Source organism: Festucalex cinctus, chromosome 19 (assembly GCF_051991245.1).
Source record: "Festucalex cinctus isolate MCC-2025b chromosome 19, RoL_Fcin_1.0, whole genome shotgun sequence".
Lineage (NCBI taxonomy): Eukaryota > Metazoa > Chordata > Actinopteri > Syngnathiformes > Syngnathidae > Festucalex > Festucalex cinctus.
The window spans coordinates 771287-798292 of record NC_135429.1 but is presented as its reverse complement, the minus strand read 5'-3'; the positions used below and the strand labels follow the sequence as shown (position 1 = coordinate 798292).

The following is a 27006-nucleotide window of genomic DNA, read 5'->3' as shown; positions in this document are numbered from 1 at the left end:
TTTACTTCAGTCATAAAGTGACTTAGCAATTCCAAGACGAGCCCCCTGCGGCTTGACAATGAAAGCAGACCACACCATGACAAATATGCTCAAATCAAGTCATGACAAAGTTTACAATTGAAATACTCTATACTGCTATTTGTATGAAAGACTGAGCAATGCTAACGTGCAAGCTGATATTTAAAAAGTGAATGGTCAGTCAAATGTTTCAAGTGGATATCGGGCAGGACAGGTTTAGTGATGGAGGAGAACTTGACATTTTGACTTTGGTAAATGTTCACTTTGATGGCGAAAGGAAACACAAGCAGTCCTGCCAAAGCCAACGTCCATATTACGGTAAGGATCAATGTGCATTTGGCACTTGGAATACTAAAACATAAAACGCCGCGACTCGGACAAAGTGGCCGAGCGGTAAAAACTTTGCCTGGTGTGCAGACGACCACGGTTCGATCCCCGGTGACCCCAATTTACAATTCAAAAGCAAGAAAGAGTAAGGATCGAACCCGAGCGTGCTGATGCACAGGCAAAGTCATTTACCACTCGACTATCTCCAAGTGAAAGATTTCAGTCGTTTGGTCGTATTTAAATGTTGTTTGACGCATTTGCGGTTTGTTGCGTCATATAACACTTGATGAATACGTTCTAAAAAACGAAACGGGCATGAGAACCACTGGCCGAGTGGTGAAGGATCATGTCTCCGGAGCAGACGAACCGGGTTCAAACCCCCGACGCGGTTGAAGAGTCTTACTATGAAGCACTTCCAATGTTTCTCTCTTGCTTATTCAATGCAGTGTTTGTTTCTATGTTAAATAGCGAACTTTTTTATTTTTTGGCTTTTTTTTAATAGTGACGTCATCACCGGAAACCTATTTAAGCCGGAAGAAACGCGACGTTCATTCTTTCTCACCTCAGACAGCATCTCGTCGTCCTCGTCTTCCTGCTGCCCCGCACGAATTTCCACAAGATCTTACAACACTTTGACCAGGTGAGTGTTTGCGCTTTTAATAACTTTAAATTCGCTACTTTTGTTCACTTTTAACGCAATGTAGCACTTTTGGCGTGCTTGCATCTTGCAAACACGTTTGTGCCAGCGTTGCAACTACAAAAATGGTTCCACGAGGTTAAACTGCACCAAAACGCCTTTATTGTCACTTTTTTTTTTCCAGAATCGCGACGAAAACAAAGCGACGTTTTCCGGAAGGTAAGTAGACCAAAATTAACAATTACACGTACTGAATCAAGCAGATTTATATGCATGCGTGTTAATTGTCTAATTGTTTGTCTACAGGTGGAAATCTTCAAATTGAGCCTAAAATGGCCGACTTGCTGTGCGTTTCAACGTGGACTCACAAACAAACCAGTTTGTATCAAGTGTTTCTAAATGTCTCCTATCTGTCCACAGGCTCGCATCTTCAACACAACGGCCAGATTGACTGCAAAAATGGCAGAATGCAAGTTTTAATTATATATATCTATTAAACAGACAAAATAAAGCATCAGTTTGTTGATTCTTCTTTCTGTCCACAGGCTCTAAAATGGCCGACTTGCTGTCGTTTGAGGCGTGGCTTCATGAGACTTTCAACTAAGCTAAACTAGCTTGTAAGGCCGACTGTTGTAAAAGTTAAAATGCTTACACAAACGTTGTCGTATCTTTCAGGCCAGCAGCTGCACGTCGTCGTGGAAGAGGCGTCCAGTGCTGCCCTTCACTGGTGAAACACACACGTTCACAAGAGCCCAAATGTTTGACACGTTTATTTCAGCATGTGATTGAACCTCTTGTATCACTTCAGGCATAACGAGCTCGGCACAGGAGATCTGGATGAGATGGACGGCGCTTCAAAGAGCTGTGGAACAAGACTGGTAACAAGTGAACATATTTTCTTTTTAATGTTTCACCAAAGCAGCAATGAGAAACTGCAGTCAGGACTCTCGTCCAATTCTGGTCCTTCAGGGCCAGAGTCGTGCAGGTTTTACTTTTTTTCTGCACAACACCTGATTTTGATCTTTAAGAGTCAGGTGTGATGTACAGAAAAATGCTAAACCTGCAGGATTTGGGCCCTCAAGGACCAGGATTGGGGAAGCCTGCTCAACAAGGTACTTTACCCTCACATGTTCTTCTTGCTGTTGTCCACCAGGTGGTGGTGAAGAGCCTGATTGACAACATGGCTCCTCCTGTGCAGGTCAAAATCATCTTCATTAAGGTTTGGACCTGTTGCAAACATTTAACTTGATTAACTTTTTTTTTTTTTTTCTTAAAATTCTAGATGGTGCAGTCCATCAGACATGATCAACTTGTGTCCAACATGAGTGCCAACGTAAACTCCAAACAAATTAGCCAATTAAACGTTTTAAAGTGCACTCACCTGCGTTCTCTTTGACTCTGCATGCAGTGCACCTTCCAGTCCAAGTGGGGCCGGTCGGAGTTTCTGCAATCAAGACGACTCCTTGCAGGTGGTGCTCCAAGCTGCCTCCATTTTCGACGTTTTAGTTTAAAATAAAGAAAATAAATGAGCATGTTGACTGGTCCCACGCTTGTGTTGTGCAGGTTTGTCTGTCCTCTTCACAGGTGTGCTGCTTCAACAGAAGGTTAATTATAAAAGTGCTAAAAATGAGTAATTTCTTGCCATGGTGTCCATCTTGAATGTTCCTTGTGTTGCAGGTGAAGTTGCTGGATGCTCCAAGGTGAAAGAAATCAGACTGATTGGTGTCGTTGTCCTCAGCTGGTAAGAGAGAAAGTTTGATTTCAGCTTTCAATTGTCTCATTTGAATTTGTGTCCAGTGTGGAGGACGACGGGGTACCTTCTGACAGCCAAAGTTCAACGACGAGCCAACCACTTTAGCTTTTCTTGCTGATTTTGCATCCACAAGGTACATGGCAGATGTTGACACTCTTGATTGCACAATCAGGCCAACCTTGATCAACTCGCCTTTTTTTCTCTTTAGGCAGCAAGGAAGGTGATGAGCTTCCTGAAAATGCAGTGGTGTGGAAACAAAGTTACAGAAAACTCATCTTGGTAGGTTTTTCATGCTAAAGAATTTTTATTTATTTATTTTTTCCCTGCACTGGAAGTTGACTTAACTTTGTGACTCACTTTTTTTTTTTTGTTGTTGTTGTCTTAGGTCCACGTTCTTCTTCCTGGCCAGCCACTTGACCACATGCAGGGAGCAGCAGACTTTATTTTATTTTTTTAGGTCCATGCGCTTCTTCCTGGCTGACCTGTTGACCACAAGAAGAATGTCATCCAACTTGTAACTTTTGTTTGCTTTGTGATTTAATGTCGACTCTGCAAAAGAAAAAATAAAGCTTGATTACAAAAGAACACTTTAATTCTTGATTTGTTTCTCAAAACATCACAAAAACATAACATAAAAAAATCAACTTAAAAAAACACAACATAAAAAAAAATATAAACTTAAAAAAAAAAACTTTTAAATTCTTTTTTGGGATTTTTTTTTTTAGGGTTTTTTTTTTTTAATTTTTTTTTTTTTGATTTTTTTTTTTTTTTTCTCAAATTGGGCAGGATGAGGCCGGAATACTGCTTTGTGATTGGCTAATAGTTCTGGAAGTGGGTGGAGTAATGAGGAAAAAAGGCTGATTGGTTGAAAAGTGGGCGTGGCTCTGCAAACTCGAAGCACTGTGATTGGTTGGTGTAAGTGGGCGTGGTTATAAAATTTTGAAGCGACGTGATTGGTCAGAATTGCAAAAGTAAGCCCGTTTTTGCAAAATCGAACACTGTGATTGGTCGGTTTGGGGTGGGCGTGGTTATGCAAATTTGAGCTGCTTCGTGATTGGTGGAGCCAAAACTAGGCGGAGTTAGAGGCAGTCAAAGCAGCAGAGAGCTTCCGGAAGCCATTTTGAAGTGTTGAGGTAAGAGTTTCACATCAGTTACTCCAATGAACACGAGACTTTTTGTGTTCACGTCAGCCAAAGCAGCTCAAATTTGACAATTTGGAGAGCAACAGGAGGAGTAAGATGAGACGACAGAGTGGTAAACTGCTGTCAGACTCAGAATCGTTTGTCTGCCACTACACAGCAAAGGCTTCCAATGCGCCGAGGGCACATTTGACTGATAAAACACAAAGACGCCCGTTCAAGTTGAAGCATTTATTGAACACAAAAGCTTGACATGACAATTTGAAAGCCTTTGAGGCGCTTTTGTGTGGGACCGACTCAGCTGAAGGAGCTCACATGTGACGTCACTTCCTTCCAATGCCACACGGACACCACGTGAGCACACCAACCGACATCTCGCACTGGCAATCAAACGTAAGTGCCGTGTACTTTGCAACATCCTCACACACCTCTGGACAGGTTTTCAAATCACAAGTTCATTTAAAACAAAAAAAACAAGGTAGAAAATGGCGGAGCTAACAGGTGCTCAAAAAGTCATGGAGAAGCCTTTGGCAGACTGACAGAAGAGTTTGTTGTCAAAGCAAAAACTCTTCGTAGGGGCTAACGAGGCATCGCAGGTGTGTCAACATGTTTTTGTTTGTTTTGTTTTTTTTATCCATGACAAAAAATAGAAAAGATTGATAAAGGTGCTCCTTTAAGTCTATCCTTTTTTTTTTTTTTTTTTTGTCCATTACAAAACTTAGAAAAGATAGAGAAAGGTGCTCCTTTGTTAAGTCTATCCTTTTTTTTTTTTTTTTTTTGTCTTTTGTCCATTACAAAAATTAGAAAAGATTGATAAAGGTGCTCCTTTGTTAAGTTATACTTTTTTTTTATTATTTATTTTTTTTGTCCATTACAAAAATTAGAAAAGATTGATAAAGGTGCTCCTTTGTTAAGTCTATCCTTTTTTTTTAATTTATTTTTTTTGTCCATTACAAAAATTAGAAAAGATTGATAAAGGTGCTCCTTTGTTAAGTTATACTTTTTTTTTATTATTTATTTTTTTTGTCCATTACAAAAATTAGAAAAGATTGATAAAGGTGCTCCTTTGTTAAGTCTATCCTTTTTTTTTAATTTATTTTTTTTGTCCATTACAAAAATTAGAAAAGATTGATAAAGGTGCTCCTTTGTTCAGTCTATCCTTTATTTATTTATTTATTTATTTATTTATTTCATTTTTGTCCATTACAAAAATTAAAAAGATTGATAAAGGTGCTCCTTTGTTAAGTCTATCCTTTTTTTAATTTATTTTTTTGTCCATTACAAAAATTAGAAAAGATTGATAAAGGTGCTCCTTTGTTAAATCTATCCTTTTTTATTTATTTATTTTATTTTTGTCCATTACAAACAATTTAAAAGATTGATAAAGGTGCTCCTTTGTTAAGTCTATCCTTTTTTTTTTTTTTAAATGTATTTATTTTTTTTGTCCATTACAAAAATTAGAAAAGATTGATAAAGGTGCTCCTTTGTTAAGTCTATCCTTTTTTTTTTTTTTTTTATGTATTTATTTTTTTTGTCCATAACAAAAATTTGAAAAGATTGATAAAGGTGCTCCTTTAAGTCTATCCTTTTTTTATTTTTTTTGTCCATTACAAAACTTAGAAAAGATAGAGAAAGGTGCTCCTTTGTTAATTCTATCCTTATTTTTTTGTCCATTAAAAATAAAAATAGAAAAGATTGATATAGGTACTCCATTGTTAAGTCTATCCTTTTTTAAAATTTATTTATTTATTTTATTTTTATCCATTACAAACATTTTAAAAGATTGATAAAGGTGCTCCTTTAAGTCGATCCTTTTTTTTTCTTTTTTTTTTATCCATTACAAAAATTAGAAAAGATTGATAAAGGTGCTCCTTTGTTAAGTTATCCTTTTTTTTTTTTTTTTTTTTTTTTGTCCAATACAAAAATTAGAAAAGATTGAGAAAGGTGCTCCTTTAAGTCTATCCTTTTTTTTTTTAATTTTTTTTTTTTTGTCCATTACAAAAATTAGAAAAGATTGATAAAGGTGCTCCTTTAAGTGTTTTTTTTGTTTTTTTTTTCCGTCTTTTGTCCATTACAAAAATTAGAAAAGATTGATAAAGGTGCTCCTTTGTTAAGTCTATCCTTTTTTTTTTCTTTTTTTTTTCCTTCTCATTACAAAAATTAGAAGATTGATAAAGGTGCTCCTTTGTGAAGTCTATCCTTTTTTCTTTTTTTTTTTCATTACAAAAATTAGAAGATTGATAAAGGTGCTCCTTTGTTAAGTCTATCCTTTTTTTTTCCCCCCAATACAAAAATTAGAAAAGATTGAGAAAGGTGCTCCTTTAAGTCTATCCTTTTTTTTTTTTTTTTTTTTTTTTTTTTTTGTCCATTACAAAAATTAGAAAAGATTGATAAAGGTGCTCCTTTGTTAAGTCTATCCTTTTTTTTTTCTTTTTTTTTTCTTCTCATTACAAAAATTAGAAGATTGATAAAGGTGCTCCTTTGTTAAGTCTATCCTTTTTTTTTTTTTCCCCCATTACAAAAATTAGAAAAGATTGATAAAGGTGCCCCTTAAAGTGCTTTTTTTTTTTTTTTGTCCTTTGTCCATTACAAAAATTAGAAAAGATTGAGAAAGGTGCTCCTTTAAGTCTATCCTTTTTTTTTTTTATTTTATTTTTTTTTGTCCATTACAAAAATTAGAAAAGATTGATAAAGGTGCTCCTTAAGTGTTTTTTTTGTTTTTTTTTTCCGTCTTTTGTCCATTACAAAAATTAGAAAAGATTGATAAAGGTGCTCCTTTGTTAAGTCTATCCTTTTTTTTTTCTTTTTTTTTTTTGTCCATTACAAAAAAATTTTAAAAGATTGATAAAGGTGCTCCTTTGTTAAGTGTTTTTTTTTTGTTGTTGTTGTTTTTTTTTGTGTCCTTTGTCCATTACAAAATCACAACACTGCGTACTTACTCACAATCATCATGTGTCCAAATGCAGGTTGCCGTCCATCCGTCTGTCCGTCCAGTCTGTCGGCTGCTGAAAGGTCCCCCGAGGCTGTCAATCATCCAGACAAAAAAACAAAGCAGTGAGTCACATTGTCAACACTTTTCACAATGGCCACATAATGATCAGAATCAGATGTCGTCAATATGCCAAAATGAGTTCAAATTAGAAGTCAAACAGGCAACAAACGGATCCTCCATCAGTCCTTCACCTTCCCGTGGAAAAAGATGGCTTGATTCGGGCAATAGGACTCTCAAAAATGGAAAATGATCTTGAAAAGATATTTTCCATCTCAAAAATATGAAACTGTTTTTAAAAACAGTTTTACCTTGACAATACAGTTTGCGTCTTAAGAGTATTTAAAAATATATATACCAACTTGAATATCACATAATAACACAAGTAATCGCTTCAACAAAATTTCAAGCTCAGAAAATGTGAACTTTACATATTCAGATTTTATATTGCAATAGAGAAAAAAATTAAGTCTATGAAAATCACAACAGTATTTTTTTTTTCTCAATCTACACTGTTAGCAATTTGTTCCACAAGTCCCATTACTGCCTTTCTCAATAAGGTTTACAATACTTGATATTAAAGCCGTATCAATATTTAAACAGTCAGTGGACTTTAAGAAAAAAAAAAAAAAAAAAAAAAAAGACAAACAATTCATCAATGATGACGATGGTTTGAAATTGTGCTCGGAATGGCCTTTGAAAATTCCAAAGGAGGAGTCTCCATACAGCAGCAAAATAAAAGCTACATCCAAATTGATAACCCAAAATGAGAGACACCTTTCATATGGCGACACTCCATACTCCAATGTTGGGCTTAGTCGAACTATTTCAATCAATATATATATTTTTTCAATCTTTAAACTGTTTTTCTCATTCTTTATGACAGGTCGTCTTTTAAAAAAAAAAAAAAAAAAAAAAAAAAAAAAATCAGAAATTATTAGCAGTATTCATATTATGAGGAGCTTGTGCAAGTGTAAAGTTAGTGTGTTTTGGTCTGTGGATATTTCTTTAAAAACAAATATTAAAAATAAGAGTGAGTCGTGATTTGATTTTCATTTTAAAATAGATTGAAATACAACTTGATTTTCTCGTTTGGCTGTCTGGAACGGGTCAGGAGAAGTCTCATTACTGTTTTAGTGAGTGAGTGAGAGAGATTTAAAAATACTTTAAAAATATATAAGACATTTAAAAATATAAGAGATACATTTAAAAAAAAAATAATGACAAGAGACATTTAAAATATTTTTAAAAAATATGACATTTAAAAATATAAAAAAATACAAGACATTTAAAAATATATAAAAAAAATACAAGATATTTAAAAATATTAAAAAAAAATACAAGACATTTAAAAGTATGTTTATAAAATGAGACATGTAAAAATAATTTTATAAAATATGAGACATTTAAACATTTTTAAAAATACACATTTAAAAATATTTTAAAAAAGACATTTAAAAATATTTTTAAAAAATAGACATTTAAAAATATTTGGAATAAAATGACATTTAAAAATATAAGATGTCTGATGTATGTCTGTCGTTATTATTATTATTATTATTATTATTATTATTATTGCATTAAAAGACGGGTACCGGTAATTGTCTACATGTGTAGTTTGTCTAATTTTGTCTGGAGATGGTCACATAGAATCGATATTGGGGTTGTTGTTGTTTTTTAAATGTCAATGTCGCCATCTCCTGGCCAGTATGAGAAATGCTCGGGGTGACAACTTCTCGATCCATAAACAAAAATACAAGTCGTTTTTTTTTTCGATTTGTGCCTCGTGCTGTCTCCTTTTTACGTTGTTGAAATAAAAATTGATAATTAAACTGTTACTAGGCTTTCCTTTCTCGTTCCAGACAACCAAACGAGAATAACGAGCTGTATTTCAAATTTGGTGTTTCTATTTTAAAACGAAAATTTAATAATATGACTCGTTTTTCTATTTCTATTATCTGTTTTCAAACGAATATCAAATGACCCAAAGAGTGAGAATATTTTGATTGACTCTCCACCAGCGGCACAAGAACAAAACAGGAGCAAAATAGGCATGTGTTACCTTTTGTAGAAGATGTTGGAGACGAGATGTAGCAATTTGTAGCATGTGAAGCCATTACTCTATTTTCATTGTGGCCGTCAGCTTCTGTTTGGAGAAGAAAACAAGATTCAAGTCAAGCGTTTTCTTGATTGACTTTTGATTGACAGCTGAGTGCTACTTGTAGGCGTGCTAGCTGCCTAGCCACCCGGCTTTGTTGACATATTAGCAAACGAGCTTCCAATGACCTTGCGAGTAACAATAAACAAGCTCAAATGTTATCAAGAGCCTTCTAGGTCGTGTATTAGTCATACACATATAAAGGGCAGTTTAAAATACTCACTCGAACGACAGGACTGCGATTGAGTGAAGGCTTGCTAATGCTTCCTATACGTACGGTAAGCGAGAACGTTCAATTCACATTAAGGCAAAGTGCGTGGTTGTCAGGTTGTCTGAACAAAAAATAAAAATTACGTTGAGGTTCATAATGTGTACATATTTGTTTGTTTGTTTGTACATCTTCGGGTAATCCGATTGAGGTAGGGAAACACTTCAAAATATCTTTCAAAACATATAGTAAAAATACATTTTTGTAACGAAAATGAAAGTGGCGAATGTGCTTTGGTGAAATAACCTGCTCGGCTGTCGACGCCAAAAGCGTGAAGTAAATGAATAAATGAATTTGATTATTTATTTTTGTATTTATTTACACATTTATTTTTATTTTTTATCGAGTTTTTTATTTTTGTGTTTGTACTTTTTGGTCAAGCATTGTCCAAGCACAGAATCTGAAGGTTGGTACACGACAAACACAAAGATAATCGTGATATTCTTGGCTGAGTTTTGGTTGTTTTGACGCAAATAAAGCATTTTAAGTATCGTTTGTTTACAAGCAGTGTAAAATCTCCATTCCAAGCGTGTGTACAGCACTTTATTTACATGAAATCTGAGACATTCTCTGTCTCCACAGCATCTTTTCATCCACCAGGTGGTGCTGTCTGTGCTGGCGTCAGCACTGAGACGCCACGGTTGCTCAAAGAAGAAGAAAACATTCATGCTTTCGTCTTTCAGTCAAATGTTTTCATTCTTTCAGCAAGTCGAGAGAGCCGCAAGATCAGTTGCACGCCTTTAGCATTTGCGGTTGCATTGAAAGACGGAATGAACAAACATTTATTTCTCAAGTGTGGACATTGAACGTTTTTTGTTTTGTTTTGTTTTGGGTTTTTTTTTTTTTTTTTTTTTTTTTTTTTTTTGCACAAACCACGGGCAGCACGAGCTGAAGAAGTTGCAAGATGCCGAAAAATAACGAGAGATCAACAAGTGAAGCCACGATGTTGCAGTCGTGCCTGAAAGGGGGAACGGCAAAGTAAAAACAAAAACAAAAAAATACAAAACAAAGATGTTCGTGCAGGAGCAAAACAAGGACGAAAGACACGGACACTGCACGCTGATGGAAAGTCAAAAAAAAGTGGGTCCCTCTTCCTATTCTGCTATTTAATTAATATGAAAATATATATTTGTTGTAACTTTGAACTTGAATGTGCTGCGAGGCATATATCGGGCTGCTCTTGGTTTATGTCGATTAATACTTGTGGTGGTGGGGGGGTTGTGGTTGGGTGTAAGGAAAGGCCATTTTGCACCAATGTGGATGTGATTTGTTGAAATAACCTGCTCAGTTTTGGTCAAAACATCTTTTTTTTTCATTCTTAGTAAGTCCTCCTTACAACAGACAGCGTGCACAAGTTCACCATGTATCATACACTCGCATTGACGCTCTCCCTTCACCGCAAGGGGGCGCACTTTAACGGGACGTCACACTGGAAGGGTCTCTGGCGACCCGCGTGCTCGTGGGTTTGTTTGTTTGTTTAAGCATTTTTTTATCAACAAATGAAGCTTATAGGCTTACAAAAACATAGACATGTACATCTGGGCGATCTCAAAAACAAAAGTGAAAAACCAACAACATAGATATGTTGTTATAAAGGTGCGACACTTTTGCAGTCCTGATGACAGGCCAACGGGCGGCGCTCGTGTGCAACAAGCGGAAAAACTTGAATGGTGGACTGACGTCACGTCCGACTGCAGCTCGCGTGATACAGGTTTGTTTGTTTTTCTGCGACCATATGCGTGGTCTTCTGTCAGCTCGGTAGGCGAGCACACGAGCAACTTTTTGGCGTTTGTTGCCCTTTCTCACATGACGTTTTGCTTCTTGTAGGATTCGCACATTTGAGGGAAAAGAGCGTTTGAGGTTCGAGCACATTACGTCACAATGCGTTTCTTTGCTTCCTTGAGAACGGCTCGCTCTTTTACCACCGTTTCAAACTTTATTTTTTACTGCTGGCCAGCAATCTGTTGGCGTTAGGGAAACACAATCTTTCAAAACTATTAGTAAATTTAGTTTTTGTAAGGAAATGAAAATGGCGAATGTGCTTTGTTGAAATAACCTGCTCAGTTGTAGACGCCAAATTTGGTCAAAACATTTATTTTTTTCATTCTTGGGAAGTCCTTATAACAGACAGCGTGCACAAGTTCACCATGTATCATTGCTCGCCGATTTATGCCGGTTTGACCTATTTTCTTGGTCACAGTTTTCTAATACGAGTGTATTAGATGAATATAATTTATATATATTGAAGGCAGTTGTAAAATGCCTTAAGTTCTGTTTATTAATAAATTAAAAAGAAAAACATCATAAATCATGCTATTTCTACTAATTACTGTCTCAAATATTTTCTCCAATTTGGATACTGTAAATATATAGAATCGTATGCCGATAAACATTTATTGGGAGGAGCAATATGGCGGCCTATAGAATACTGAATTGAATTGTGTGGTCTATATAAAATTTGTACTTTTGTGTGAGGAAAATCAAATAAAAGATCACAGAAATTTAACAGTTGCTTCGTTCAGTTTTAAACCTTAATAAATATATCGGTAGTGATATTATTGGTGTATATAAAATGCCCATATCACACAGTTCTACTGCAAAAGGGTCAAGTAAAACAACCATCATATTTTCTCGAGATGTTGTATTTGATTGTGCGTTTGTACCTAATGTAATGTCCCCATATGTCACCCCCCTGCAGAGAACATGTGGTGCTCTGGGTCCTCTTCCAAACTGCCTGGCCGCTGTGAGACCACCAGATGACGAGTCGGCAAAAGTGTCCCCACATTTGTTCCCGTGTAATATTGTGAATTCATCTTTGTTTCTCGTAATAAAGCACAAGTAACAAACTCCACTGCCTCTTTACTTCAGTCATAAAGTGACTTAGCAATTCCAAGACGAGCCCCCTGCGGCTTGACAATGAAAGCAGACCACACCATGACAAATGTGCTCAAATCGAGTCATGACAAAGTTTACAATTGAAATACTCTATACTGCTATTTGTATGAAAGACTGAGCAATGCTAACGTGCAAGCTGATATTTAAAAAGTGAATGGTCAGTCAAATGTTTCAAGTGGATATCGGGCAGGACAGGTTTAGTGATGGAGGAGAACTTGACATTTTGACTTTGGTAAACGTTCACTTTGATGGCGAAATGAAACACAAGCAGTCCTGCCAAAGCCAACGTCCATATTACGGTAAGGATCAATGTGCATTTGTCACTTGGAATACTAAAACATAAATCGCCGCGACTCGGACAAAGTGGCCGAGCGGTAAAAACTTTGCCTGGTGTGCAGACGACCACGGTTCGATCCCCGGTGACCCCAATTTACAATTCAAAAGCAAGAAAGAGTAAGGATCGAACCCGAGCGTGCTGATGCACAGGTAAACTCATTTACCACTCGACTATTTCCAAGTGAAAAACTTCAGTCGTTTGGTCGTATTTAAATGTTGTCTGAGGCATTTGCGATTTGCTGCGTCACTGTGACACTTGATGAATACGTTCTAAAAAACGAAACCGGCATGAGAACTACTGGCCGAGTGGTGAAGGATCATGTCTCCGGAGCAGACGAACCGGGTTCAAACCCCCGACGCGGTTGACGCGTCTTTCTATGAAGCACTTTGAATGTTACCCTCTTGCTTATTCAACGCAGTAAACTGCGATTTGTGTTTGTTTCTATGTTAAATAGCGAACTTTTTTATTTTTTGGCTTTTTTTTAATAGTGACGTCATCACCGGAAACCTATTTAAGCCGGAAGAAACGCGACGTTCATTCTTTCTCACCTCAGACAGCATCTCGTCGTCCTCGTCTTCCTGCTGCCCCGCACGAATTTCCACAAGATCTTACAACACTTTGACCAGGTGAGTGTTTGCGCTTTTAATAACTTTAAATTCGCTACTTTTGTTCACTTTTAACGCAATGTAGCACTTTTGGCGTGCTTGCATCTTGCAAACACGTTTGTGCCAGCGTTGCAACTACAAAAATGGTTCCACGAGGTTAAACTGCACCAAAACGCCTTTATTGTCACATTTTTTTTTCCAGAATTGCGACGAAAACCAAGCGACGTTCTCCGGAAGGTAAGTAGACCAAAATTTAACAATTACACGGACTGAATCAAGCAGATTTAAATACATGCGTGTTAATTGTCCAATTTTTTGTCTACAGGTGGAAATCTTCAAATTGAGCCTAAAATGGCCGACTTGCTGTGCGTTTCAACGTGGACTAACAAACCAGTTTGCATCAAGTGTTTCTAAATGTCTCCCATCTGTCCACAGGCTTGCATCTTCAACACAACGGCCAGATTGACTGCAAAAATGGCAGAATGAAAGTTTGTATTAAATATATCTATTAAACAGACAAAATAAAGTTTCAGGTTGTTGATTCTTATTTCTGTCCACAGGCTCTAAAATGGCCGACTTGCTGTCGTTTGAGGCGTGGCTTCATGAGACTTTCAACTAAGCTAAACTAGCTTGTAAGGCCGACTGTTGTAAAAGTTAAAATGCTTACACAAACGTTGTCGTATCTTTCAGGCCAGCAGCTGCACGTCGTCGTGGAAGAGGCGTCCAGTGCTGCCCTTCACTGGTGAAACACACGTTCACAAGAGCCCAAATGTTTGACACGTTTATTTCAGCATGTGATTGAACCTCTTGTATCACTTCAGGCATAACGAGCTCGGCACAGGAGATCTGGATGAGATGGACGGCGCTTCAAAGAGCTGTGGAGCAAGACTGGTAAGAAGTGAGCATATTTTCTTTTTTCTTTTGTTTCACCAAAGCGGCAATGAGAAACTGCAGTCAGGACCCTCCTCCAATTCTGGTCCTTCAGGGCCAGAGTCATGCAGGTTTTACTTTTTTCTGCACAACAGCTGATTCTGATCTTTAAGAGTCGGGTGTGATGTACAGAAAAATGTAAATCCTACAGGACTCAGGCCCAGAAGGACCAGGATTGGGGAAGCCTGCTCAAGGTACTTTACCCTCACATGTTCTTCCTGCTGTCCACCAGGTGGTGGTGAAGAGCCTGATTGACGCAGCATGGCTCCACCTGTGCAGGTCAAAATTGTCTTCATCAAGGTTTGGACCTGTTGCAAACATTTAACGTGATTAACCCTTTTTTTTTTTCTTAAAATTCGAGATGGTGCAGTCCATCAGACATGATCAACTTGTGTCCAACATGAATGCCAACGTAAGCTCCAAACAAATTTGCCAATTAAACATTTCAAAGGGCACTCACCTGCCTTCTCTTTGACTCTGCATGCAGTGCACCTTCCAGTCCAAGTGGGGCCTGTCGGAGTTTCTGCAATCAAGACGACTCCTTGCAGGTGGTGCTCCAAGCTGCCTCCATTTTCAACGTTTTAGTTTAAAATAAAGAAAATAAAAGAGCATGTTGACTGGTTCCTTGCTTGTGTTGTGCAGGTTTGTCTGTCCTCTTAAAGAGTGTGCCAACATGCTCGACGCGCTGCTTCAACAGAAGGCTAATTTAAAAAAAGTCTGCTAAAAAAAACTGCTTGCCATGGTGTCCACCTTGCATGTTGTGTTGCAGATGAAGCTGCTGGATGCTCCAAGGTGAAAGAAAGCAGTCTGATTGATTGGAGTCGTCGTCCTCAGCTGGCAAGAGAAGGTTTCATTTCAGCTTTCAATTCTCATTTGAATTTTTGTCAAGTGGAAGACGACGGACGGTTTACCTACTCAGTCAAAGTTGGACAAGCGTGCGCACAGCTTCAGATTTTCTCGCTGATTTTGCATCCACAAGGTACATGTTGACACTCTCCATTGCACAATCATGCCAACTTTGATCAACTCCTCACATTTATTGGTACTTTTCTTTACAGGCAGCAAGAAACACGACGAGCTTCCTGAAAATGCAGCAGTGTGGAAACCGTTCCAGAAGACAACTTGTCTTAGTAAGTTTCATGCCAAAAACATCTTTGTGCACTACAAGTTGACTGACTCACTTTTTTGTCTTTTGTTGTCTTAGGTCCATCTTCTTGTTCCTGGCTGACTTCTTGACCACAAGCAGAATGTCATCCAACTTGTAACTTTTGTTTGCTTTGTCATTTCATATCTACTCTGCAAAAAAATAAAGCTCGATTAAAAAAAGAACACTTCAACTCTTGTCATTTTCAAACATCACAAAAACTTTAAAAAAAATAAATTAAACTTAAAAAGAACTTTAAAAAAAAATTCAGGAATTAAGTATCAGGAATTAAAAAAAAAAAAAAAAAAAAAATTCTGTTTTTTTTTAATTTATTTTTTTTCCTGGATTTTTTTTTTTTTTCCCCTGGATTTTTTTTCTCCCCATGAATTTTTTTTTGTGAAATTGGGTGGGACAAGGCTGGAATACTGCTTCCTGATTGGCTGATAGCTCTGGAAGTGGGCGGAGCAATGAGGATAAAGGGCTGTGATTGGTTAAAAAAGTGGGCGTGGCTCTGCAAAAAGAAGCGCTGTGATTGGTCAGTATAAATGGGCGTGGTTACAGAATTTTGAAGAGCCGTGATTGGTCAGAATTGCAAAAGTTTGCAAAACCGTGCGCTGTGATTGGTCGGTTTGGAGTGGGCGTGGTTATGCAAATTTATGCCGCTTCCTGATTGGTGGAGCCAAAATTGGGGCGGAGTTAGAGCTTTGGGAAGCCATTTTGAGTGTTGAGGTGAGAGTTGCACATCAGTCACGACAATGGACAATTCACTTTTTGTCTTCACCACAGACAAAGTAATGAAAATGTCAACATTTGGATAGCAAGTGACATCAATTTCACCATTTGGAGAGCAAACAGGATGAGTAACACGAGATGACACACTGGTTTGGTGACTGCTGGCAAACGCTCACCTCAAACTTTCACATAGTTTGCCACGACAAACCACAGCAGTTGAGGGCACATTGACGGATAAAAAGACAAAAGGCGTCCGTTCAAGTTGAAGCATTTATTGTTAACAAAAGTTTTGAAAGCATTTCAGGCGCTTTTTGCATGCATGTGGGACCAACTCGGCTGAAGGAGCTCACCTGTCACCTGACTTCCTTCCAATGACACACGGACACCACGTGAGCACATCCGACATCTCGTACGGACCGGGATGAAAAGTAAGTGACAAGTACTTTCCAAAATCCTCACACGCTTCTGGACAGGTTTTCAAATAAATAAAGAAATAAATAAAACACAAAGAAAGTAAAAAAAAACAACTTTGACCTAACGGGGGCAAAAAGTGGCGGAGAAGCCTTTGGTTGACTGCCAGATGAGTTTATTGTCAAGGTAAAAACTCTTCGTCAGGGCTAACGAGGCATTGCAGGTGTGTCAACATGTCAAGTGAAAAGCAGTCATGTGACAGCAGAAATGTCAACCTGACCAAAAATAGGCATGACGTATCAGCACTTCTCAAATGACATTTGAAAAGATTGACAAAGCAGCAGCCATGCAAAAAAATAACAAACACATAGAATAGCTTGATTGACAGCAGTTGCCTCCCTGCCACCAAAATTGACAAAAGCACAAGTTGCTCACTAAAAGTCACTTCAGTGCAACAATGCAATATTCAGTGTTGACTGTTGCTCATGTTTGTCATTATTAAATATATATTTTAAAATTTAGTTTTTTAAATTGATTTAATAATTAAGTGAATTATTTCTTTTTCAGAAAAGGTCTGTATTATGGGCACAAAGTGGGACACTATTTTTATGAACACAAAAATGTACTTTACAATTAAGTTTACTATTTCACTATTTTGTATTTTTTTTTTTTTTTTTTAAAGTTGAATAAAGCAGAAAGCGATATCAAAGCAACCTGTCTTTGCTTTGGCCTGGTTAGGGGCTACCTGGCTGATAAAATATTTTGCAGGGGGTAAAGGTTGACAATCACTGCACATGCCAAAAGAAAAAAAAAGAAAATAAAACCGATCCTAACTGGTCAAAAAAATAATAAAAAAATAAATGAATACAATAAAAAATAATAAAAAAAACGACCTTGTCCAGAAGTGTTTGAGGATGTGCGAGAGCGAGGCCCTCTTGTGGGCCGATGTAACATCACACATGAGGGGCCCGATTGTCAAAGATTCTCCGTGCAAGATTCTCAGTGCTTTGAGAGGCTTGTGAGAATCTTTGGGAATTGGCCGGGGCCAGCTCCTTAAACACACAACACTGCGTACGTACTCACAATTATCATGTGTCCAAAGGCAGGTTGCCGTCCGTCTGTCCGTCAAGCGTGTCGGCTGCTGAAATCTCCCCCAGGCTGTCAATCATGCAGACAAACAAAAAACAAAAACAAAGCAGTGAGTAATATTCTAAATAATTGTTGACATGTCAAAATGTAAACGAGTTCAAATTGGAGGTCAACAGGCAACAAACTGCTCCTCAACACATTCCCGTGGGAAAACAATACTTGATTCCAGAAATATGATTCTCAAAAATAGGAAACATTTTCCAAAAACGTACAAAACTTGAATGTCAATCTATATTATTGATTACACATTTTGACATCGCCCAAAAAGGCAATGTGGGCCCGCCTTCCTATGGGATCACCACCTGGAGGAGGGGCCAAAGCGAGGTGGGTGGCGGCAAAAAAAAAAAAAAAAAAAAAAAAGACCCCCGACGAGGGAGGCAAACTCTTGTTGGTTGGGGTCTTGTTAACGAGTGTTTGGGGCCCCGGGGACGAGGCTTGGAGAGACGCGTGTCTCTCGGCTGGCCTGGGAACGAACGTCGGATGAGCTGCTTGAAGTGGCTGGGGAGAGGCAAGCCTGGGCTTCTTCCCTCCTCAAGCTGCTGTCCCCACCACACGACTACTGGAGTAAATGGATGGATTTAATATTTTTATTTATTCATCTATTTATTATTTTTAAATGAGTTAGTTAATAATGATGGTACACTTGACGTTTTTATTCTCAGAATCAATTTTTATATTTATTTCCAAATGTTTTTGATTTAATATTTTGAGTTTTGTCCATTAACTGATCAGTCATCAGTCTTTTGAGCATGCTGGACACTTTTATTTTATTTTATTTTGATTTTTTTTTTTTTGGTGCCACAGGTAAAGTCTTCCCTTCCACAAGGAATGGCTTCAACAAAATTTCAAACTCAGAAAATGTCAAATTGAAATATTCAGATTTTAAATTGTAATAGAAAACAATTGCATGCTAAATATAAAAATCTTAATTATGGCTGCAACTAACTGCAATAATTGATTAACCAGTCGATTATTTTGGCGGGCAATTAATTGGATTAAAAAATAATAATTATATCCCTTTATTCAAAAACAGGAACATTATTTGAAAGTTGATTGTGTACAATAAACTAAGAAAATTATTTTTTGCGGTGGTCAAAAAAAAAAAAAAAAAATCCCCAAAAGAAAGGAACATTGTTTAGGCGTTTACCAGTACCTATGGGTTGAAGAAGGAGGAAAAAAAAAAAAAAAAAAAAGAATTTGAAAAATATGTTGGAAGACCTTAATCACAGGTATAAGGAGGATAAGAGAACATAGTTTTGAAATCTGATTGACACATTATTGGAATGTTTTTCATCTTAGCCACTCTGACAATAAAGGATACATCGGGGGATCATGTTACACAAGTACCAAGAAAAATAACTGCCTTCAAGGGTGATTTTTTTTTTATGTATTCAATTTAATTTTTATTTTTTTATGACTAGTTGAAGCGTGAGCACAGACCCTTGTGGGACCTCGTGAGTCATCATTTGATTTGAAATGATTAAGCAGCACATACCTGACGTCATTTCTGTCATCTACATAAGTTTTAGGTCATTTATGTGTCAGGACTCTCACGTCATATATATATATTTTCTTCTTCATTAATATATTGTGATCTACAGTATCAAAAACCTTCATTAAGTCTATTAAAAAAAAAGCCCAACAGGATTTATTTATTTTTTCTTTTTTATTTTACACTGATATCAATTTGTTGCCCAAGTCCCATTACTGCAATTGAGGTTTGGTGCCATTCAGCAAAAGTGCTAAAAAGGGTGGCTTCTTTCACCCCCCCAACCCCCACAAACTATCCAGGTAGCATGATTAAGAAAAGAAGAAAGAAAACTAACATTTAAAAATGTTCAAAAAAAAACAGATTTATTTATGCCTGTGTTTTTTTGTTTTTTGTTTTTTTGAATCACCAAACATGCCTGGACAATTATTTATTTATTTATTTTTAAATGATGATGATGATGATGCCCTAAGACTGAAAATAATTTGACTTTCGGGACACGTTGAAGGTTGTGGATGAGCATGACAGACATTTTCAAACTTGTAAAGTGGGAATTTGTTTCATTTGGGCAACATTTTCAGACATATTCTCCACTATCACTTCAAGTTTGCTCATGACTGCATTCTCAGGGTTTCACTCCATGTCAAAACACATGGGCAAAAAAAATAAAAATAAATTCCTTCTGGTTTTGTGTGGTTTGTAGCAACAATGATGTTTTACTGTTTTGTTTGGTTTGTTTTTCCTCGCCATTGGGCATTCAATTAAGTTGAGAAATGAGACTTGTGTTTGAACAACGTGACACTTTGAGCATTTTGAATTGATGTTCTCCTTAAAATAATTCCATCAGGTGTTATTGAAAACTTTGTTGCCATTTACTGTTAGTATTATTGTACTACCTTAATGTTTTTGTCCAGGCCTGATTTGTGTCTGTCTTTTTTTTTTCTTCTTCTAAAACGCCTAAAAATAAATAAATAAATAAATAAAAGATGCACCCAGAGTAAAGTAAGAAGCTGTTTTTGGGGTATCAGCAAAATTTTGATCTTTTTGAAGATGACACTTTGATTTTTCTCCCCAACAGTTAGAATATGTTAAAGTGCTACTGGGCACGGAGTAATGCAAGTTTGAATTAAGGGGGGAAAAAAAAAAAAAAAAAAAAAAAAAAAAAAGACATTTTATGTACGTCTATTTTTTTTCCCATTATTATTATTATTATTTTTCACAAAGTCTGCCATGGAAATGAGTGTAGCATGGTGTTGTGAACTGGGAAACGCAAAAGGATCACAGCATGAAGTCTTCCCTCGTTCCACTTCAAATTTTAAAATAATACGAAAGAAAATTAGCATTTTATACATGTTTTTCCAAACCACAACTTAAAAGCAATGTTTGCTTTTCCTTGTTTTATTATTATACTTGCATTAACCAGCAATTATCTCCACGTGTTTAGTTACCGTTTATGGAATTTTGACTGGAGATGGTCATACAGAATGGGTATCGGTTTTTTTAGACGCCAGATCGCCATCTCCTGGCCAGTATGAGAAATGCTCACGGTTACGAGTTTTTTTGTTTTTTGTTTTTGCTTCGTGCTTTATCTTATTTACGTTTTTGAAATATAAATTAATAATTAAACTGTTACGAGGCTTTTCCTTGCTCGTTCCAAACAACCAAACGAGAAAATCGAGCTGTATTTCAATTTTTAAAACATTGAAATTAGAAATTCGTTTTATTTTTGATATATGTTGTTAAAAAAATATCAAATGACCAAAAGAGACAGGGACCTATTTCAATAAATAATTTGTTCAATATTTAAACAGTTTCTCTTTTTTTTTTACAGGTGTTTTTAACATGTTATTTTTAAAACCAATATTCAGAAAATATGAGCAGTATTCGTATTATGTGGAGCTTGTGCAGGTGTACCTAATTATTTGATCCACTCGCCACCAGCTACACAGAAGAAAACCGAAGCAAATAGGCATGTGTTACCTTTTGTAGAAGATGTTGGTGATGAGATGTCCAGGATGTAGCAGGTGAAGCCATCACTCTCTTTCATTGTGGCCATCAGCTTCTGTTTGGAGAAGAATACACCAAACAATATTCAAGTCACGCGTTTTCCTTGATTGACTTTTGATTGGCAGCTGAGTGCTATTTGTGGGCGTACTAGCTAGCGAGCTAGCTGCCGAGCCACGAGGCTTTGTTGACATATTAGCAAGCGAGCTTCCAATGAACTCGCGAGTAACAAGTAACAATAAACAAAGTCAAGTGTTATCAACATCCTTCTAGGTCGTGTATTAGCCATACACACATGGAACGGCAGTTTAAATTTGTTTAATATACTCACTCAAACGACAGGACTGCGATTGCGAACAACTTGCTGAACCGGATGCCTACGGGAAGTGAAAAGGTTCAAATCACTTTAAGGCAAAACTGTGCGGTTGACAGGTTGTCTTGACAACGCAAAAAAAATTACAATAAATAACAAAAAAAATGTTTGTTTGTTTATTTGTACCCTTTTCGGGCAACCCGTTGGCGCTAGATAAACACTTCCAAACAATCTTTCAAAACAAATAATTTTTGTAACGAAAATGAAAGTGGCGAATGTGCTTTGGTGAAATAGCCTGCTCGGTTGTCAACGCCAAAATTGATTCAAAACAGCTTTTTTCATTCTTGGTAAGTCCTCTTTACACCAGACAGCGTGCAATAAATACATAAATAAATATATACGTGAATGAATGCATTTTTTTGTGGCGTGAAAGCAGCAAATTCCATGGTAAAACAAAGCAGTAATGCTGACGGGCCACCGGGGGGCGCAAGTGTGCAAAGCGCCGTCCAACAAGCACAAGAAAGCGCCGTTCAATTAAGCAGAAGAAGACTTTGATAGGTGATATTGGAGACAGGTGTGCACGACGGGATTACAGGTCAGGCAAGATGGCGCCGACACGTGTGGCCTTTTCTCAGGTAAGTTAGCACGCGAGCAAATGTTTGGCCGGCGTTTGTTCCCGTTTCTTACAGTGACACGTATATTTGCTTCTTGCAGGACTGTCTTGAAGTGAAAAGTCCAAACCAACCGGTGGCGTTTACCTTCATCTGTCAAATGCAGGCAAGTTGCTGGCTGCATGAACTGTGAAGCTAACATTAGCTTAGCTTCACAGGGACACGACAAACATTTGAGGTTTGATCACATCACGTCACAATTCAATACACTTTATTTTGCAATTAATTTGGGTACTTTTGCCACCATTTCGAATGTATTTGCTTTGTTTGGTTTTAATGCTGGCCAGCTTTTCTTTTCTTTTTTTCTTCCATTGTTGTAAATGACACACTTGAAAGCTTTGTACTGAACTGTAAGGTCTTTTGTTGTTTAACTAATTGTTGATTGGGTCTATTGAATATCGTTTTATTTCTGGTGGTGTGTAACTTTTGTTTTTGTCTTTTTTTTTTTTTTTTTTTTCTTTTTTTTTTTCTCCCATCATTGGTCATTTCCTTGTCTGGGCTTGTGAATTTTGCTGTCGTGGTCAAATGTTTTTGTTTTTCCCCCTTCAACTCTGAGTTATTGAATTTGTAAGAATTGTACCCAGCCACCCACCATCTCCATCTTACAATTCATGTGAAGGGTTATCTAATATTGTCATTTAATTTCCTTGATTGTTTTTTGTTTTGCAAACTTGTGAATGTGATATTGTCTTATGCACTGTTTTTTATTTTTTGTTTTTCTATGTGTAATTTTCTGCTAAACTTGGCAGTCTGGGTCATTTTATTTTGTTTCAACATGGATTGTATGAGGGTGAAATATACAAACACACATGAAATAAAGTTCCCTCCAGCACACAATTAATGGCATGTTTGTCTTTTGCAGGTTGGATGATGAGCCAGATGGCACGAGGAGGCAAAGGAACAAGTCAAGAATCAAGCGCACACATAAAACTTGACTTGTTATATGAATTGTATGATGTGTGGGGAGTTCCAGGCGCGCTTTGGTTGACTTTGGTTCTGGGTGACAATTTTGTGCTGGACTGGAAAGGTTGCTTTGAAATGAGGACAAGTTGGTCAGGGCTCCGAGAGCTGACGGTTGGAGTTGTCTTGCGTCAGGTGGTCTGCACTTGTGCCTTGTCTGGATCCAGACGTTGTTGTTGTTGTTGTTGTTGTTGTTGTTGACGACAGTTGAAGGCCAGTGTAGGATTTGAGGAAGCACGCAATCATGTTAATAAGCACAAATTGAAATCAATGATGAAATTGTCCCACTCTGTGTTTCAGGCTTGTGGAGGCACCAGCTTTCGTGAGGGGAACCAAGAGGAAGTGGACCAATGTAGTTAGTACACGAGTGTTTTTTTTTGGGGGGGGGGGGCAAGAAAAAGCCAGGTGAGCACAATAAAATCAAAGGTGTCGGGCCTTTGTGTCAACATTGTCTAACACTTGTCATCCGTTGCAGCCGATTGGTCCAGCCGTCTCCGCTCTCGTCTCCAGGTTGCTCAAATGTTTTTTTTTCGCTTCTCCTTGGATGCTTAAGGTCAGCGGACGTCTCCAACCTTTGATAAGCTGTTGAGACTCATTTCTAATGTTTTGCAAAAATGTTCTTGCAGGTTGTGGGAGGGGCCATCACATCCAACCGCAGCAGTTGCACAAAAAGGGCCGCGTTTGTGTGCTTGTGTTGAGCAGCCTCATGAAACACATCAGGCAAGTCAAGAAATGAGCAATATGAAGTTAGCGCATAACTCGTGACATTTCTTTTCTTTCCCCAGCAATTTAGGAACCAAGTGGCTGGCACCAGAAAGATGACTTGACACAAGATGTTTGTTGCTATCAAAGCTGTCTGACTTGCGACCAGGAGGGGGCAGAATATGGAGCTTTGTGGCATGCCTTCGTTGTTTGTGTGCAAAGTGTGGGGAGAGTGGTTCGTGTTTGCAAGATCTTGCTCTGTCATTGTTTTTGGCTTGTCTGGGTTCAGTTTTGTTCCATTGATGGCTACTTGAAAGTGGCTTTGCACAATGTCGGTTGCATTTCAGGCACAAGTCCGTCATATTGAGCCATTTTTTTGTCCATTTTTAGGCTTGTCTCTGCACCCGCTCGTACAAGAGGACCTGAACCAAGTACACGACTCATTTTGACAGTTTTCTTCTTGCACAAGAATTTGTTTTTAGCTAATGCAGAGCAGTCTTTTTGGGGTTCACTGGTCCACTTGTTGAGATTTTTTATGTTTTCCTTTCAGATGGCGTTTAGGTCGGGAGATGCCACCACAAACCTTTTAATTTCGCCAGTTGTGGGCTCAAGAAGCCCTTTTGAGATGCTATTTGTGATTAACTGGCTCGACAAATGCACTTGAATTCATCTTGCAGGAAGGAGGCGGAGTCCGTCAAGTGGCAGCATCAAAAGTCAACAGTGACCATGTGCATTTGTCTGCTTGTTTTGCAGGTTGAGAAGATGAGTGACAAGTTGGTGAAGTTGTTTGGGGGCTGAGCAGCTTTTTGGTTTGTGCAGTGCAGGCTTTGCATCATGATTGAGCAACATATATCAAACCTTTTTTTCTTCTGTTACAGGCTGAAGAAGAAGAAATGTACACAAAGGAGCTCCAGATGAACGTCTTCATTGCTATTGAGGCAAGTGTGCAGTTGATTGTCAACACAGATGACACATACACATGAGTGTGTTTTCTGTTCCCCACAAAGGTGCTTGTGGATGCTGCAAGTGTTGAAGAGCAGAGCCAGCAACCTTCCAGGGAGGGAGAATGTCTTGTGTGAGACTAGCGATGTTCATTTCCACTCTGTCACCAACTCACTGGGTGTGCACCAACTCACACTGACTGCATGCTTAGCTCCCCCCCCCCACCCCACTAAAAATGTTGCCAGTTTGTATATCTATGAAATGTTTTTTTTGTTTAGTTTTTTTGTTTTTGCTTTTTTAAATTATGGATACAACTGAAGCTTGTTTTACTTCTGTCTGTTCCAAATGCTTTTCTGCTTGAATAAAAAAAAAAAAAGTAACATAATTGCAAGCTGTCAGTTTGAGACTGGAGAGGGAGAACATGCACGATGCATTTAATAATTACAAATATGTATAATGTTGCACTACATTTTGCCAAGCATGCTGTCTAATAAAGCATGGTGTATGAACATGTATGGCATTTTTCACAAATGTGTACTGCTGTTGTGAATAAAGTGATGGTTTTGTTGTCGTCCGAGTTGTTCTTCCTGCAGACGACGGGCAAGCTCCTGCTGGCTCTTCTGCTGCGGTCAGTGTGCGCTTCAGGTCGCCGTGTCTGCATTCACGTGACCCTCAACATCTCAAGCTGAGGTACGCCGCCTCCCTTTCGGTCCCCTCAGCTTGCGATGACCTGAAACAATTCAACTTTGAAGGCCCAGGGGACCAATTGTAGGCTAAAATCTACTACTGATTCATGTGAAGAGGGACCAGTTTGACATGAATACCTTGAATGTTTGTGTAAAGATGTTAACATTGCTAATACATCACTTTTTAGGATAAATTACTTGAATATTGTCTAATCTGTGGTGGGATGTTGGGTGCTACCTGTCTGGATGTCGAGACCAGGGTGAGCAGATTTTCAAACTTCCAAAATGGGATGATTCAATATTTAGAGCTGTCAAATGATTTTTTTTTTTAATCAGATTAATCACTATAATTTTGATTAATTGCTTAATTAAGGCTTTTTATCAACTTTTTTTTTTTGCCTGTCAAATTTAAAGTGCACCTTTTGTGTGTTAATTCTTTTGACATTTAATGATGTCAACAGTTTTTGATCCCCTGCACATGCTCATGCTCTTTTTCTAATCATTACTTGCATACAAATATTCTGAATATCAACATTTATTAAATGCTTTACTTTAATGCATGCTGTTGTGTTTATTTCTCAAACAACCTGTGCTACCTTGAACGTAACCATCTGCTGTCAGCTAAAGGGTCTTCTGCTGTCAAAATATTCTGCATTAATACATAATACGATATATATATATATATATATATATATATATATATATAGATTAATGCTTTAACAGCACTATTAAATACACAAATTTCACCAAATTTAATAGCTCGTCAGTCTTCGCTGTCAAAGATGCCAAATACTACCTTGATTGACAGTTCAGCAGCACTAAACAAGTCCATACAGTCGCCATTATCCAACCTTTTTGCTCTGTAACGACAGCGATTGACAATTGCGAACATCTGGGCATCAACACAGTGCAAACGCTTCCTTAAACGGCGTTAACAAATGGATTGTATTGTTTTTGTCTTCTGTGACTATCATGCAAACTCGGTGTGGTGTATGGCTTCAGCCATTGTTTATGGTCGCAGGGTTGTGACGTCACGGCGACCGGGCCCAAGTGTGTGTGATGAGAAAATAAAAGTGAGCACAAGCTTATGGAAGCCCAAAAGTGTCAAAATTCAATAAATAAAAAGGCCTTTTTGAAATAACTATTCTTTTGATAAATAACAGGCAATTATCTAATATGGCCATTAAATATTAAGATGAGGTGTTAGTATTATTATGAAAAGTTTTATGCTATTCTTTAATATGTAACAAATATTTTATTTTGATTAAATATTTCTTAATGATTATTTTAACAACGTCACAGCCGAATGTCTTGGCCTGTCAATCAAAGTCATTGGGTGGGAGCACCTGTGTGAGCCAAGATCGCCGTGACGCCTACCCCGTAGCCTGACGCAGAAATTTAACAAGACGTTTACGTTATGATCCGATTCTAAACGATTTGCTACTTCTTGAGCAAGCCTGTGACCGCCGTGGCTCCTCATCAGGCGCTAAACTCTCCACGCGTGAATCGATACTGCAAGTGCTGCTGTTCATGTCTGTATAAGGGACTCAGCCAATCACGTAACTGGCTCCGCCTCATGCCATTTGATTGACAGACCAAGACATTCGGCTGTAAAACGCCATTATGTAAAAGACGACCATTGTTGAAAAGGACATTATGAAATAAAAACTGACTTTGTAAAACAACGTTTTATTATCTTATAAAACCTTGAAAATAAATTAAATGTCATTATTTTTAAAAAGTACGA

At 37.6% G+C, this 27006-nt stretch overlaps 3 protein-coding genes and 2 long non-coding RNA genes across 52 annotated transcripts; 3 read left to right on the top strand and 2 right to left on the bottom strand.

Moving 5' to 3' along the window:
* The first annotated feature begins 547 nt into the window (after positions 1–547).
* On the top strand, positions 548–3328 carry LOC144008053 (uncharacterized). Of its 2 annotated transcripts, XM_077508112.1 has the most exons (10): positions 548–985; positions 1167–1201; positions 1289–1709; positions 1791–2180; positions 2265–2315; positions 2391–2451; positions 2660–2723; positions 2780–2868; positions 2944–3014; positions 3121–3328. In XM_077508112.1, the coding sequence occupies exons 4-8, from the start codon at positions 2022–2024 to the stop codon at positions 2838–2840; spliced, it is 396 nt and encodes a 131-aa protein (XP_077364238.1). In that variant the 5' UTR covers positions 548–985; positions 1167–1201; positions 1289–1709; positions 1791–2021; the 3' UTR covers positions 2841–2868; positions 2944–3014; positions 3121–3328. The 2 variants fall into 2 exon arrangements, with proteins under 2 accessions (XP_077364238.1, XP_077364239.1); XM_077508113.1 differs by lacking the exon at positions 2780–2868.
* On the bottom strand, positions 1443–9342 carry LOC144008057 (uncharacterized). Its single transcript, XR_013280590.1, has 8 exons — positions 9245–9342; positions 8926–9009; positions 6818–6897; positions 3093–3217; positions 2800–2967; positions 2364–2720; positions 2104–2209; positions 1443–1857 (listed from the first exon to the last, which is right to left on the bottom strand). It is a non-coding gene; the product is annotated as an uncharacterized LOC144008057 (long non-coding RNA).
* LOC144008050 (uncharacterized) lies at positions 3860–15385 on the top strand. 13 transcript variants are annotated; one of them, XR_013280569.1, is made up of 15 exons: positions 3860–4267; positions 6841–6928; positions 9872–10369; positions 11988–12483; positions 13010–13147; positions 13329–13363; positions 13452–13868; positions 13948–14017; positions 14289–14335; positions 14418–14468; positions 14544–14604; positions 14826–14848; positions 14946–15035; positions 15115–15186; positions 15261–15385. XR_013280569.1 is itself a non-coding variant. In XM_077508101.1 (15 exons), the coding sequence occupies exons 10-15, from the start codon at positions 14318–14320 to the stop codon at positions 15290–15292; spliced, it is 444 nt and encodes a 147-aa protein (XP_077364227.1). In that variant the 5' UTR covers positions 3860–4267; positions 6841–6928; positions 9872–10369; positions 11988–12483; positions 13010–13147; positions 13329–13363; positions 13452–13491; positions 13562–13868; positions 13948–14017; positions 14289–14317; the 3' UTR covers positions 15293–15385. The 13 variants fall into 13 exon arrangements, 11 of the variants coding, with proteins under 11 accessions (XP_077364227.1, XP_077364228.1, XP_077364229.1 ...); XM_077508101.1 differs by having other exon boundaries at positions 13452–13491; positions 13562–13868; positions 14826–15035; XM_077508102.1 differs by adding an exon at positions 10903–11000 and having other exon boundaries at positions 14826–15035.
* LOC144008055 (uncharacterized) lies at positions 13284–21440 on the bottom strand. Of its 19 annotated transcripts, none has more exons than XR_013280570.1 (8): positions 21317–21440; positions 20962–21043; positions 17427–17501; positions 15238–15352; positions 14972–15138; positions 14517–14890; positions 13794–14364; positions 13284–13592 (listed from the first exon to the last, which is right to left on the bottom strand). It is a non-coding gene; the product is annotated as an uncharacterized LOC144008055 (long non-coding RNA). The 19 variants fall into 19 exon arrangements; XR_013280572.1 differs by lacking the exon at positions 13284–13592 and having other exon boundaries at positions 13895–14014; positions 14260–14364; XR_013280573.1 differs by lacking the exon at positions 13284–13592 and having other exon boundaries at positions 13895–14001; positions 14260–14364.
* LOC144008046 (uncharacterized) lies at positions 21392–25368 on the top strand. Of its 17 annotated transcripts, XM_077508081.1 has the most exons (10): positions 21392–21645; positions 21735–21933; positions 22013–22147; positions 23230–23334; positions 23405–23482; positions 23556–23649; positions 23723–23866; positions 24022–24062; positions 24182–24440; positions 24510–25368. In XM_077508081.1, the coding sequence occupies exons 3-8, from the start codon at positions 22092–22094 to the stop codon at positions 24055–24057; spliced, it is 513 nt and encodes a 170-aa protein (XP_077364207.1). In that variant the 5' UTR covers positions 21392–21645; positions 21735–21933; positions 22013–22091; the 3' UTR covers positions 24058–24062; positions 24182–24440; positions 24510–25368. The 17 variants fall into 17 exon arrangements, 13 of the variants coding, with proteins under 13 accessions (XP_077364207.1, XP_077364210.1, XP_077364211.1 ...); XM_077508084.1 differs by lacking the exons at positions 23723–23866; positions 24022–24062 and having other exon boundaries at positions 24385–24440; positions 24510–24569; positions 24639–25368; XM_077508085.1 differs by lacking the exons at positions 23723–23866; positions 24022–24062 and having other exon boundaries at positions 24385–24444; positions 24517–24569; positions 24639–25368.
* The last annotated feature ends 1638 nt before the right edge of the window (positions 25369–27006 follow it).

Bases quoted from the DNA above. Each gene is read 5' to 3' on its own strand.
- LOC144008053 (XM_077508112.1), top strand. From the start codon at position 2,022: ATGTACAGAAAAATGCTAAACCTGCAGGATTTGGGCCCTCAAGGACCA. The intron at 2,181-2,264 runs GTCAAAATCATC...TTAAAATTCTAG, and splicing joins ACATGGCTCCTCCTGTGCAG to ATGGTGCAGTCCATCAGACA. The intron at 2,724-2,779 runs GTAAGAGAGAAA...ATTTGTGTCCAG, and splicing joins GGTGTCGTTGTCCTCAGCTG to TGTGGAGGACGACGGGGTAC.
- LOC144008050 (XM_077508104.1), top strand. The intron at 14,605-14,825 runs GTGGTGCTCCAA...GTTGTGTTGCAG, and splicing joins ATCAAGACGACTCCTTGCAG to ATGAAGCTGCTGGATGCTCC. The intron at 15,187-15,260 runs GTAAGTTTCATG...TTGTTGTCTTAG, and splicing joins CCAGAAGACAACTTGTCTTA to GTCCATCTTCTTGTTCCTGG.
- LOC144008046 (XM_077508081.1), top strand. From the start codon at position 22,092: ATGAACTGTGAAGCTAACATTAGCTTAGCTTCACAGGGACACGACAAA. The intron at 23,483-23,555 runs GTCAGCGGACGT...ATGTTCTTGCAG, and splicing joins CTTCTCCTTGGATGCTTAAG to GTTGTGGGAGGGGCCATCAC. The intron at 23,867-24,021 runs GTTCGTGTTTGC...GTCCATTTTTAG, and splicing joins TGCAAAGTGTGGGGAGAGTG to GCTTGTCTCTGCACCCGCTC.